Source organism: Photinus pyralis, unplaced genomic scaffold, assembly GCF_008802855.1.
Source record: "Photinus pyralis isolate 1611_PpyrPB1 unplaced genomic scaffold, Ppyr1.3 Ppyr1.4_LG3a, whole genome shotgun sequence".
Lineage (NCBI taxonomy): Eukaryota > Metazoa > Arthropoda > Insecta > Coleoptera > Lampyridae > Photinus > Photinus pyralis.
In genome coordinates this window covers 19,166,680-19,180,513 of record NW_022170509.1, presented here as the reverse complement: position 1 = coordinate 19,180,513, position 13,834 = coordinate 19,166,680, and the positions used below count along the sequence as shown (strand labels likewise).

The 13,834-nt window shown below is 34.6% G+C and overlaps 1 protein-coding gene across 5 annotated transcripts in view; it reads right to left on the bottom strand.

The window, feature by feature from the left end:
* LOC116165375 overlaps positions 1–13,560 on the bottom strand; it is a 160,567-nt gene extending 147,007 nt beyond the window's left edge. For all 5 annotated transcript variants that reach the window (XM_031479763.1, XM_031479764.1, XM_031479759.1 and 2 more), the window contains exon 1: positions 13,212–13,560. In XM_031479763.1, coding sequence (XP_031335623.1) covers positions 13,212–13,365 — 154 coding nt within the window. In that variant the 5' untranslated portion in view covers positions 13,366–13,560. The remainder of the gene's footprint in view (positions 1–13,211) is intronic.
* Positions 13,561–13,834: the final 274 nt, after the last annotated feature.

Below are 13,834 nucleotides of genomic sequence, written 5' to 3'. Positions count from 1 at the left end.
AAAAGTTACAGCCCTTTGAATTTTTATTCGAAATTGGTTTCTAGTCTATTACTTTTGATTGAGAAGTCTGATCGAAAAAGTACGAATTGTTTTGGAGTCTACGCACCAAAATTAATAAGAAAAAGTCTTTTCCCGAGAAAATTTGGTGCAGTCGAATTTTGGTAAAAAAGGAAGGTTGTACACTGCCTTTTTTTGAGGCCCTCAAAAAAAATTCTCTCAGATCGACCCGGAAAAAAAATTTTCTTATAGAACGTGGCCTGTAGAATCCATAATTTCAAACAGTTCCAAGATTGGGCTACTAAACATCTTTATGATATACTATACAGTGAGTTTTTTTTAAGACTGGCCATTGGATTTTACATGTTAATTTTTCAACTCCCTGTTTTATTTATTTGAAAGTTACATAGCCTAGCGCTGTTATTTTATTAAATATTAACGTTTTCTAGTTATTTACTTAATTTTTTGGAGTAATACTCTCTATAAAGCGAAATTTTGGAATGAAAATAGCTTTCTTTCCTTGTGAAAGTTTGTTAAACCGTTACAAGATCAAAATTACAAATAACAGATGAAATTTCAGCCTACTAGGAATTTAAAATTGAAGTAAATGGAATTAGAAAAAAAACGTGTTGCAAGGATTTTCCTTACTTGTGTATATTAAATTGGAATTATTTCAATACTTTATTAGCTCCCACAACTTTACTACAAAACGGGGTTAAATATTTTCCTGAAGACAAAAGTCAAGAGGGGGGTGAAAAATTAGCCTGTAAAATCCTATGGCCAGTCTTAAAAAAAAACTAAATATATGTAATCAGGAGAAGACTCTGATGACATGTGCCTCTGGCTAAAAAGAAAGGAACAAAGATGGCAAGGGTGTAAGGCAGGGGTGTCCTTTATCACATACGTTATTTAATAGTCACGCTGAGAACATGGCTTCAAAGTGTTGGAAAGGTGATAAGGGCGTAAATATTAGACGAAGAAGAGTTGTATCCCCATTCGGTTTGCTGATGACTCCTAAATCAGAAAAAGACTAAAGTAATGAGAATTAGAGGGCCAGAAGAAATGCAAGTGTTTGTGAAAGATGAAATGTTGGAACAGGTAGAAAGCTGTAAATATCTAGTAACCACTGCAGCAGATGATTGGAGAAACTGGAAAGAAATAAAGAATGGGAATGGAATGGCAAAAGAAGCATTTTTCAGGAAAAATAGAATTCTGTGCATAAGGAAAAGAATAGCGCTTTGTATGGAGTGAAACGTAGGCAATTGTGAAAAAAAATAAGAAAATAATTGAAGCTATGGAAATGTGGATGTGGGGAGGAATGCTTAGCCTAGCCTGGTCTGATAGGATTAGGAACGAACAAAAAGAACTAAAAAGAATAAGAGACGGAAGATCTTTTGTATAACAGAATTTTGAGAAGGAAAAGAACACACACCCGAGTGTGTCTCCACACAACACAATGTTAAGGAGGTATCTATCCACACCACATTTTAATTTTAATTTAGATTTGCTAAATTTGAATGTGTTTTTTTTTCATTCTTTCTGTACCTGTTTTTTCATGCTTTGGAAATCAAATCTATCTGTATTTACTCCACAGTAACCATATAAGAAAACTTTACGAGAGAGCCCCAAATGGTTGGGTTAGTTAAGTTTTACCACGTATAGAAGAAAAGAGAATTAAATTACCGTGACAGCACGAGGCAAAGGTGTGTTTTCGTGGTGATCGCAGGAGGTGTAGCTTATAAGTGTCGGAGAGAATTACGCATAAATTCCTTGGGGTTATCAGTAGTCAGTACCATTATTGGATGAGGCATGATTATAAAGATAAGTGCTTTCTTTGATTGTCATAAGCTGTGTTTATCAGTTAATTTCGATCCCTGGCAATTGGAAGGATGGAAGATTTATTCATCTGTCCCTTCGATATGCCAACGATTCTAAATACCAACAATAATGAACTTTATGCACTATATTCACTGTAATTGTAATTAGTGGAAGCATGAGAGCGAAAACAAGAAATATCACCTACTTGTAGGATAAACGATAAAGATGTTTTCTTCATTTTTGTTGGTTACATCAAAATTAAGTATTAATAATTTTTAGTACAGGAATAGAAATGCTTTAAACAGAGAAATGCTCATCTCCCCAGGCTCGAGTTAAGTGTAGGGAAGAAGAAAAATATGCAAGACAATTTCGGCGCCTGACTTTTTAATCCACATTTCTGTTACAAAATGTTTCCTATCCATCACAAGGAATTATTTATTAAAATTTAATTACTCTGCATGAGCGTAATCACAAGTAACGCTCATCACCAAGTAAACTGGCGAATCGTTTAAATAAAATTGTTTACGAGGTTGCACATTCAACCTATTTCCATCTAATTAATTTTTGTAATAGTTGAGGACAACTTTACCTCATGTAATTAGATTTGTAACCCTAAACTTAGTTTTGAATTACTTTAGAGAACTTACGACACATACTTGGTCAGATGCCTAATTTACTTCACTTGAATGAAAAGGTAACTGAATATAACATGAATACGTGATCTTTATCATTACGGTTCTAGTTTATTTACATAATAATAAAAGTGGAATGTAGTTTATAAACTAATCTCGTTTTTAATGAAAATTAGATTTGAAATGCATTCAACGTCACACTTTAATAAATTTTTGGACACTATTATATTATGACAAAATGTTAGAAGATCGATAACCATAAAAATGAGGTTAACTTGTGGAAGTGCTTCTGAAGTTTGAATATTGAGAATAAAAAAGTGGAAAGTACAAAGAAAATTGTAGCGGAGACAGATCTTTTCCGAATCCTGGTAATGACAGGTGTAGAAAAAAGGGGAAGTAATGGTAGCTTTACAAGTAACAGTTGTAATTGCTTCCGTTCATTTCAAAGACTTGCAGAGTACCTAAAGAATACGCTTATTACCGACGATGTTTTGTATATTCACGTAATACATCGCAATCGTTGCAGCTTCTAAGCTAAAACTAGCTATCTTATATCATGGCAAAAAGGGAAAGTGAGACATTAAATGTCGAACGAATACACGCTAACGGCTCTTGCCACTTTAAAGTTGTCTATCTCCCGTTTCGCTCATACGATATTTTAATAACAACAGAAAGCTCGACTTTAAAAAGGTGTTAAGTCGGCGGAATATCATTTGCACTTTCTTTCGACTTAATCAGAATGATAATTAAAAACAAATTACATAAAATGGTGAAACTAATATGAAGGTTTTTATGGATTCCAAACCCATTTAGCCCCGGTAATAAACCATGGGAAGTAATAAGGACACTCGCTTCTCGCCTAGAGGTCTGTAGAGGCTTTCCAAGACAATACGGGGTACGACCCTGGTTCGCCACAAGTGCATGCAGAATAGTTTAGTTTAAAACACCCTCTCTCTTGGCTTCCAGCGTTTAAAAATGCGCATCCACAACCTTGTTAGCCCTTTGATGCATTCGTATACAAAATTATGTGATCATTAAGTTCAGATGTTTGGTGGTGTGGAGCGTACGATTATGGTGCGGCTGCCCGCTGCCCAGTATTCCCCATAAGTTGTCTCAATATTGCTCTGTCGAAGAATGCTCGAGAAAAAAAATTTAATAAACTTCGGATAAGGGCGGCGAAGTTTTCTTTTGCCAAAACCTAGAACCAAGACGAACGTCGATATTTTGTGTACTGTCTGTATTTATATATTATTCCCTTTTGTATTTAGTATTTTTTCGAATATGTTTATTATTTTTAAATGTGTACCAGCTTTAACATTAAAAAATATACGGGTTTTAGAATAATAATAAAATCTTAATAATATTTGACATATAAGCAATAAATCTTGCGCCATATATCAAAAAATATGTTCTCACAAAAAGGCATCCTGCCAATTTGTCGAAAAGCTTGATAATTCTGGAAAAATCCCAAAAAACTGAAAAAATTTACTTTTGGGGGTGATTTTGATGCTGCGCCCCATATCGGATTTTTTGGGATTTTTAGCCAGTTATACAAAACCTCAAACAAACAAAATGGCGCAAAAATTAGCTTTTGGCGAATTTGTTTGAATTCAGCTCAAAATAAGTCAGTTTTATTGGGGTATTACAATTCATTGTGGAGTATTTGTTATTTAAGTTAATGGAGTATTTTCTTTATCTATTACCTACTGAAGCAATTTAGAGGTGTATAATTTTAATCACAATCCAAGGATGTACACAATCGTGATGTTAATTTATTTATTGATCTGTTATTTTATAAGGTAGGTATAAAAAATTTAATTATATAATTTAAATTTTACTCTTACGTAATTGTTCAGATGGATATTTAATTTTTCAATTTCCGATATAATGAATACTTATGGAAGTCGAAATGGGCTCGTCAATATTTGAAACCATAACAGGTAAATGCAGAAGCCGAAAGTAAATTCTCTTTTGTGCTCCGGAAATGGAAATTAATTATTCGAATTAATATAAAAAGTGAAAGGTCATTTACTCTTCCCACTGACTTTTTTCACTTTCAATATGAAAGAGTACCTACATTACAAAACTAGCGTTGAATGAGACAGTTCACATTGTTGATGTGCACTATTTTCTACTAATAGTCTAATGTTGCCAACTACTAATAACAATTATCCAACTTTTATTCCACTTTTACGTGAAATTGAATTTAAGAAGTGACTAATAATTGCTTTAGACTTTTCAATGCGCATATTTTAGGAACGAAAATACGAAATGTATCCAGAAAATTTCATAAAAAACAGAATGTCGGTTATGTTTATCAATTGGGGAAGCAGTTTATCTCATTGTAAGAATATCAAGCATTATTCAAAATTGCTTGGGTGCTTAAAATGACAAGACAATAATCTAATAACAACAGTTTCCATACCTTTCTGTTCTGGGCACTATATTTTCGAGTTCAAACAACACATTGACGATATACAAACACACCAACTACATTCAAAACTAAGCTATGCCTTATCAATATAAATTAACAGATTTACTTGAACTTGCATGTTTCAATTACGTGTTCGCCCGCCTAATCGTTTCGTTTTACAATTGGACTACATTTTCGTAAATCCAACTTCATTTTTAGTTTTTTTCCAACTACAATCGAACTAAACTGATACAGAGTGGAGCAACAAAAAAGTTTGCCTTTCGATTTTTTGGTTACAACAAAATGCACATTAGTTTTAGAGTATCATTTTTTCGATACTTTCATCAACTCATTGAGTGATGCGTCAAATTTTCCGCCGCTATTTGAATACAACAGAAGTGGATAAAATATAAATTGCAAAATTCACGGCGCCCGTGGAAACATAGTTTCAAAATGTCTAAAAAAAACCAAACGAATTAGTTTGGAATGTCATCTGTGTGGATGCTGTTGCCGCACCACATATAAGAAATAGCGGTTTACAAGCTGAGACTGCCGCCGCCACAGCCGAAAGTCTGAAAAATTCAAAATACAGCGAAATTAAAGAAAGCTACGAATTTTTACATTTTATCATGGAAACATTTGGTTCAGGTGCCAAATAATTAAACAACTGGGAGCTATTATTTAAAAAAAAATCTGGTGTTCCTCAAGCTACAAAATACCTGCAGTAACATATCAGGATTGCTATACCGCGAGGAAACGCTGCTAGTGTTTTAGGAACTCTGGAAAAAGGGAATTTCTGAATGCTCCACAACGTATTAAAGAGAGCTTAATAATTAAAATCATTATTTATAATAAGTGCAGTGGACTTTTTGTCCAGAATGTGCTCATATTTCTTATGACAATCAAGGTTGAACTATACAGAAAGGTCTATTCATCTAAGAAAGCTCGCGTTATGTCATCGCCATTGTTGCTTACCAACCATCGTAAGAACTCGGAAAAAGAATTGAGTACATATCATTTACTTAAGGGAGAGTTTTGGTAACATTGACCCTTTCGGGACTACGTTTCTACTAGTTTATTTCCAGAAGGTATTTCGGAGTGGGCGGATGTAAATTTTCCTAAGAGTAGTCTTTCGGGAGAGAATCTTCCAGAGGCGAACCCAGTGGAGGAAAATTTTTCGAGAGTGACTACCGCACATGATATTCAACAACACTTTTTGGTTGTCGTAGTTATTGTCAAGAAAATCAATAAAGAAAGGGCTTGCAAACCTATAACCCTTTGTGATTAAAACGACCGAGTTTTAGGGGACAGTACCAAAAAGGACATCTTTTACGTCTGAAATTCACTTTGAATAGGTTCCAGTATTAAATACGGTTACTATGTAATAACAAGTCAGAAACGTAATTTACCGAATAAATTTTAATTGAAGAAGTTTATGTTGCTAGATCTTTTAAGGTCGCAACTTTGTTCAAAAACTACACTAACTAACTGATTACTAATTTTAGTGTTTTACGATATCAGGTTATTTACGGAAGTAATCTCGTGTGATATACTTTGTAGTCCACATTGGAAAAAGGTAATATCACAATTTGCGGTTAAGTGTTTACTTGAAATGCTACTTGAACCTGAGTTAATGGCCTGATAAAAGCTTTAAATTTTGGTCGTTAACATCTACTAAATCTCAGTCTCACAGAGGATGAGTGGAAAATGATTTACTGTGTACAGTATCTAATTTTTCTCTCGTATTTTAATTTAAAACTCGTTTCCCTTTTTAAACTACGTTACATAAAAGCAGTTCTCCCAACGTACTACCAAGGATAACGCCCTGTCCCTCGATTTTCCGAACGACAGCCACAGTGACTTTATTAATGCACATTTTCGCACTCACATCAAATTAGCTTGGCATTTAAAAACAAATTTCAAGCGAAATTACTATTATAAACTCTATACTACAAGCTTCTGTTACTGTAGGCATATTTAAATATTTTTGGCTCGGCCCGCCGAATTACAAGTGAAAAAAAAAACTAAACAAGCATTTTGGTTTGCAAACAATGTTATGGTCTGCAGAAGTTTATTAATTTCGGAGCTGAATCGTTAAAAGATGTGCCCCTATTTTAAACTAGGTAATATTAATCTCTTCACTTCCAGAGGGCAAAGGAAATGGATGTGTTGAGTTGCACCTTTTAAGGTGTTACCATCGTAGTCTTGTGTCCATTTTGGCAAGAATATTGAATCAAAAGCTACCCTGAGAATGTATCTGAAACTCGGGCAAGGTTTTTCTCTATAACAAATAAGGTAAAACTGAAAAAGATGCAATAGAGATATCTTTTGGATGGAAAGGTAGATTTCTTTGAAGGACAACTACCAGGAGGAATTTTTCAGGAACCATTACAAACAGTGTGCTTATGTAAGAAGGAGTTATATGGGACCCAAATCTGTGAGGGGTAGTAAAATAAAAATTACATTTCTGATTAATTGCTTACAAAATAATGCGTAAGAGAACCCTTGTGAACCGTCTATTACATAGCATAATCAAAGCATTTGAATTCTGCCATAGTAGATAAAAACGGGTAACACTTATAGGCGCGTTAGTATTCTTGCAATATACTCCTAACAAATGTGAGAGGCCCAGATAAAAATTAATCTCTCGTCACACCAGTACCAAATTTTTACTTTCTTGGTTATACTATTTACATACTGTCGACATAAAATATTTTCAAGATGATGGCACTTCCGGAAAGACCGCTAGTGACTTCGTTATTTTAAATGGAAATCCCTATTTTTTATTGCATTTATGGATTCTACGTGAAGTTTCAGTTCTTTTGATACCCACATGTCGATTTCTACAATTTATAAATGGTTTTTATGTTATGACTTGGCGGATACAGACGGTACCTTGATAATTGATTACTTGAAAACGGTTATAGTTATGGCAACCCATTTTTACCAGTGCAAAGAGAAAGGGCTTTCTTTTAGTGTACTTAAAAAAAGACAGACCGCGTCCTAATGATCATACCATTCAAACACTGGAACAAAATTGTTAATATTTTGGAAGCTTTTTACATCCAAAATAATTACCTAGAATTACCTTGAATATTTCACGTCGTACCCCACTCATTCATTGAGAGACTGCTTTGGGTTTAAATATTAGTTGCATCCATAAAATTCTTGAAAACTGCCATTATCTCCCATTTTCGTTCCATAATGCGCCGTCGATACAACCAGGGGACCAGCCAAGACGAATTGAGTTTTACGAATGGCTAATGTTAAGGGACCAGGAAGATGTTGGGGAACATTATTTGGTCAGAAAAGGCTCACATTAGTGGTGCGATAAAAATCCTTTTTTGAATCGAGAAGTACACTTCCAAGAGTGCTGGAGTTTTAATGTGGTTTGTGGGTTGAAAAATAACGAGATTTTGTGTTCCCATGTGTATCAAGAAAATTTTAATGCAGAACGTTATTCGTAAATTTTACGTACTATTGGTGTTCCTGCAACAGAAGATCTACCTCTGCAGGATGGTGCCCATGCATTATTTCCGAGTTTTTAGATGCCACCTGTCCAGGGAATTAGATCAGAACCCGCGGGCCATATATTTAACCTGCTCGTTTCCCGGACCTTTTCCCATTAGATTTCTTTTTCTAAAAGACACAGTTTATGCCAGACCTCCCACAACAAGAGAAGATATGATCTTGGAGAGTATGTATACAAGCCATTGAATCATAAGCGATAGAAAACTCGATAAGAAAACATTTAAGAAAAAGAATTGAATTGTGTTTGAAACACGAATGCGCTCATTTTGAGCATGTGTTGAAGAAGAGAGGGTTCTAAAATAATTTGATCTTATATTCATATAACTTTGTGTTTCTCAATTAGCTCAGCATTGTTGTCTGTTTTGTTAATTAATTATTTACATTAGAATCAATGATATTAAAGAATCCTTTCTTTGATTTGTTTAAAATTCGATTGTCATAAGAAGAAAGAGGAAATTTTACGTAGAACCCGAAAATGTAACAACAAAGTGTCACCATTTTGTAAATATTTTCATCTATTCGGCCTTCAGAATCACTCCTAAGTGAAAATTTTCAAAAACCTACTAGGAGAAGAAGCCCGACATTTTCTACAGCCTAAGGACCATTTTTTCGAAATGTGAGGATATGTTACTTTCTAACAAGGTTCTTGAAGTGACTGAAGTAATTGCTTGAGAGGTTTTTTAACGTCTGTAATAAAGTGGCAATGCTCTTATAACGCAGAGATTTCTGTGCCACTTACATAAAAAGTTATTGCAAAAAACTTTCTTATTTAGGGACAGGTCCACCTAACAGTTTTGCCCGCTACATATACAGTGTGTCCCAGATCGCGTGGGATTGCATGGGTAACTTTGTTATTAATATTATTAAAGATAGAGAATTGGTTAAATGGGCAACGTTTCGCAGTTTTGGATGCTTATTTAAAATTTCCTTATGGAAATTCAAAATGTCACATAGGTTCGACGTAAATTCAAAAAAACTAAAATTGGTCATTTCCTTGAATGTCTTATATCAACGAAAGTATAAGAGATATAAAAAAAAGTTTTATATAAAAGTGACTGTCTTTGATACGTTTAATTTAGAATTGATGTCAAAAAAAATTCAAGATGGCCACTTTTGAGGAACATTTACCAACTTCCTAAGGTTAAATGGGCGCCATATTGGATTTTTAGATTACTTGATAGATTTTTAAATTCTCTTTTCAACGAGCTATTATAACATAAGATTGAAAATAAGATACCAGTTATATTAACGGTTTTTGTATTTTAATCAAGTAGTCTGTGACGAATAAAAAAACAAAACAAAACCTATTCGAGGCAACAAAACAATGAAAATAATTACACCAGATGTTTAAAATACTGGCCATTATTAGCGAAACACACTTCAAGGCAGTTTAGTTTAGGCAACGTGTTGCCATTGATGATTATTATTGTGGTGGTCGCTACTTCCACTTTACTTTTATTTTTAATTAAGTACTTAATTTTATAATTTAATGTACTGTACATAATTCGTGAATTGTGACCAGTGCAGACAGCTTGTTGGTAGGTAGCATAAACCAACCCTTTCTTCGAAACATACGTTGTCGAGAAAAATCCTTTAAGGAAGTTTATTGGAGAATTTGTAAATCATGGTGAGCAGTTAAAGATCCAACGAAGATTACCGGCCAATTACATGACTTCTCATTATGCCATAAAATCCATTAATTAAAAAAAATATTACTTGATTTCGGCGTGAAACTACAACATATAAGTTTTCCTGTGACGAGTAAAGTGTTCATTATGTCGATTTGAACACTCCGCAGTTAGAAAAATAAGATTCACCTGTCCATATACTCGGACTGGTAAAACTGTTAGTTTCGATATTCTTGCGGATAAACCACCTACTGACCTACAAAATGTGACCTGGGACAATGCATCAATGGTAATACATTGTGTAAAATAAAGCAAATTGTCTTGAAATGTGTTTAACTGGATAATGGCATGACATTTTTTCGAGGGGATAGTTTGTAGTTATACCACCATTTGTAGGTATGTAAGTATGGATAATAAGATAGTCAATAAGTGATGATATAAAAATCAAAATTTTTCTAGGCCTACTTATATAAAATTTTGGAGGGAGTTGTATTGCCCAAACCCCCCTCTCATGAGTGCGCCCCTGATTTTTTAAACATCTGATGTTATTATTTTCATTGTTTTGTTGGCTCGCATAGATTTTGTTTTGTTTTTTTTAAATTCATCACAGCCTACTTGATTAAAATATAAAAACCGTGAATATAACTGGTATCTTATTTTCAATCTTATGTTATGATGGCTCGTTGAAAAGAAAATTAAAAAATCTATCAAGTAATCTAAAAATCCAATATGGCGCCCATTTAACTTTAGGAAGTTGGTAAATGTTCCTCAAAAGTGGCCATCTTGAATTTTTTTTTGACATTAATTCTAAATTAATCGTATCAAAGACGGTCACTTTTATATAAAACTTTTTTTTATATCTCTTATACGTTCGATGATATAAGACATTCAAGGAAATGACCAATTTTAGTTTTTTTGAATTTACGTCGAACCTATGCGACATTTTGAATTTCCATAAGGAAATTTTAAATAAGCATCCAAAACTGCAAAACATTGCCCATTTAACCAATTCTCTATCTTTAATAATAACAAAGTTACCCATGCAATCCCACGCGATCTGGGACACACTGTATACTGCACATCCTAATACTCCCATGTCAGTTTTTGGGCCATCAAAATAAATGTTTAAATGGTTGCAGTATTTTAGCATTCAGCCCTGTAACGTGTCAGAAAAGTCAAACCTAACGTGCAGATTATCTGCCAAAAAACGTTATTTTGCGTTATTTAGTATAATATAATGTTTGCCTGCACGTTAAGTTTAACGTTAGTGCTACTACATTACAGGGCTGCTTCTCTAGGTATTCGAACGGTTTTTTTCACGGTTGTCAATTAGTAGTGGATCGTTTAATTTACTCCATATGGGAGCCTGCAAATACAGAAGATAACTTCATGCCAATGCCCTTATATGTGCTGGCGTGGTTATCGCAATATTCCCCCATTGTCTCCCTTTTCTGCCAAGTTGTTTGGAGATATGAACTTAAGGGCGGTATCCACGATTCCGAATACATAGATATTTTTTACTTGTGATTATTGTGATTAATTAAAAACTGAGTCCAAGACTTGTTAGATATCTACTCTAAAGACTTTGTTTCACGAAGTTTGGTCACAGAGGAGCCCTATTAAATAAAATTTTCGAAATTAAAGTTGCATGAATCAAAAAGGTAGGTATGCTCTCGATACTCCTCCTTCGGGATTCGTAGGGCTACTTAGTGAAGGAACACTTATCTATCATCTAATTTAAAAAGTGACTCTCTCAATTTAACTGAACACACAACTAAACAAATGGAAGGTCTTGCAGATAGTTCAAATCGCTACCGTAAAGGATTGTTCTGAACGCAGCTTATATGTAATACCAAATAATAGGTGCTTATCTTTCAACCGTAAGTTTGCACGTGCAATCACGAAGTTATACAAAAAATGTATATTTAACGAGCGAAATTGTATTTAAGCGTTTAATGCTCTGCGAATCCGCGAATTTGGCGAGACCGCATTACTCCAGTTGCGCCCTTTGTTGTTTCAAGTTTATCTACGTACACGCCTCCTACTAGTAATTAGATTCACCATGGTATCTGTCTTTTCAGAATAAATTTCGTTGCCAGTATTGCACGCGTACTCTCTTTTCACTGTTTCATTATTTGCGCTTTTAGTAGCAAATGATGATTAAGGAAACGTTAATAGCAGGCACTTGTATAAAGATAGCGGTCAAAATGAAAGGTTTATGAATGCATTAAAATATGAAAGTAACGATTTGTACTAAAGCGAATTTGCAAATTTTTGTTGGGGGAATAATGAAGTTAAATGGAAATTGAAATATTCTTCGCCGTTGTTTTATGTTGTTTGGGAGTTTACGGCAACATAATCGCAAGGAAACGTTCATAATCTGTAAAATAAAGTTTCGCCGATAAACTTGAGCTTCAAATATCAAAAATTTTAAGAGGGGTGCGTATAGATAGACTTTCTCAAAGAGATGAGTTAATTTAAATGTTTGGACCCTACAAAATCCTATAAATTACGGGCCCATATAAAGTGAAACATAATTTTAGAAGTCTTAACGTACCAACTTTGAGATTTTCTAAATCCATCAGAGCTATATGCAAATTGATAAACTTTAAAGAACCTTAATATTTTATGAACAGCAGTCTATATTCATTAATCATTTAGTTCGCACTTACTGTGGAAATGTGAAACTGGAAATTGATCATTAGAAGATGGTTGATCTACTTTTAAAGTGGTTTGGTTTAAGTGCAATACGGAACTGTTTTGCGATTATTAAATTTGAAAAAGGGTAAAGGAAACCATTATTTAAAAGGCAATGGTGGGCAATCCCTTGCTACTGTCGTATGCAAGACAGCTACAACGGACGATATTAAAAATTCAACAACTGCCACATCATGTGACATGCTACACATTGGAAGCTTAATACACTTTCTGAGATAACGTTCTGCACTTTAAGATATTTACAATAAATGCTTTTATACTTCAAATTTAAGTGCTCCTGCCGCACGTCATTTAACAATATCATCTATATTACGTTCGTGGGAGAGTTATGGTTAAATAAAGGCGAAAGAGGCATGTAATAGATAAAATTCTGGTGATTAATGGTAAAAAAGATCAGATCGTGTTGAAAAAGGACGGGAAACGATTGGTCTACCACGGACTGGTAGCGTAATTGTGATTGATGAGGGGTCTCACCTGAACGGTCAGTGGAAGTGATGACCGTAGTACTGGGGATCGTAGGCAGCGCTGGTGGATATTCGGGATCACAACACTCTCTTTCTGGAAACTCGCTGGCGGCTACGCAGCTTACCGCAGCCAGCAGAAACAGAAAAGACCAAGCACCGTACATACCATACGCAAACGGCAACCGACTTACATTGCCGCGAAAAGACCGACGCTGTAGTTGCACCTTAACAATAACACTAACGAAAACCGCTCACAAAACATGCTAAAATTGTTTTAAATTGTTACTGTCCTAAACGCAATTTAAAGTAACGTGCATGTGTAGCAACGTACACTAATAGAGCCGTAACCGTCCCCTTGCAACAACGAACAAGCAGTGCGCCACGACGCCACGAGGTCTACCGCGCTACCCCTGACCGACGTCGCTCGCGCACCTCCTCGCGGCCACTATTAGTCATTTTACTATACTACCATTACAATCAAATTCAACATTTTTTACATCGAAATACGTTACAAATGATTTGAGCATGTACGCGGTGCCGTCCTCTCGTCAAAGTCGAGCACTAAAGAAGGGGGTGTGTATATCTAAATTTCGGATCTATTGTCCATCACTCGACGGAAGAGTTAAATCAAGC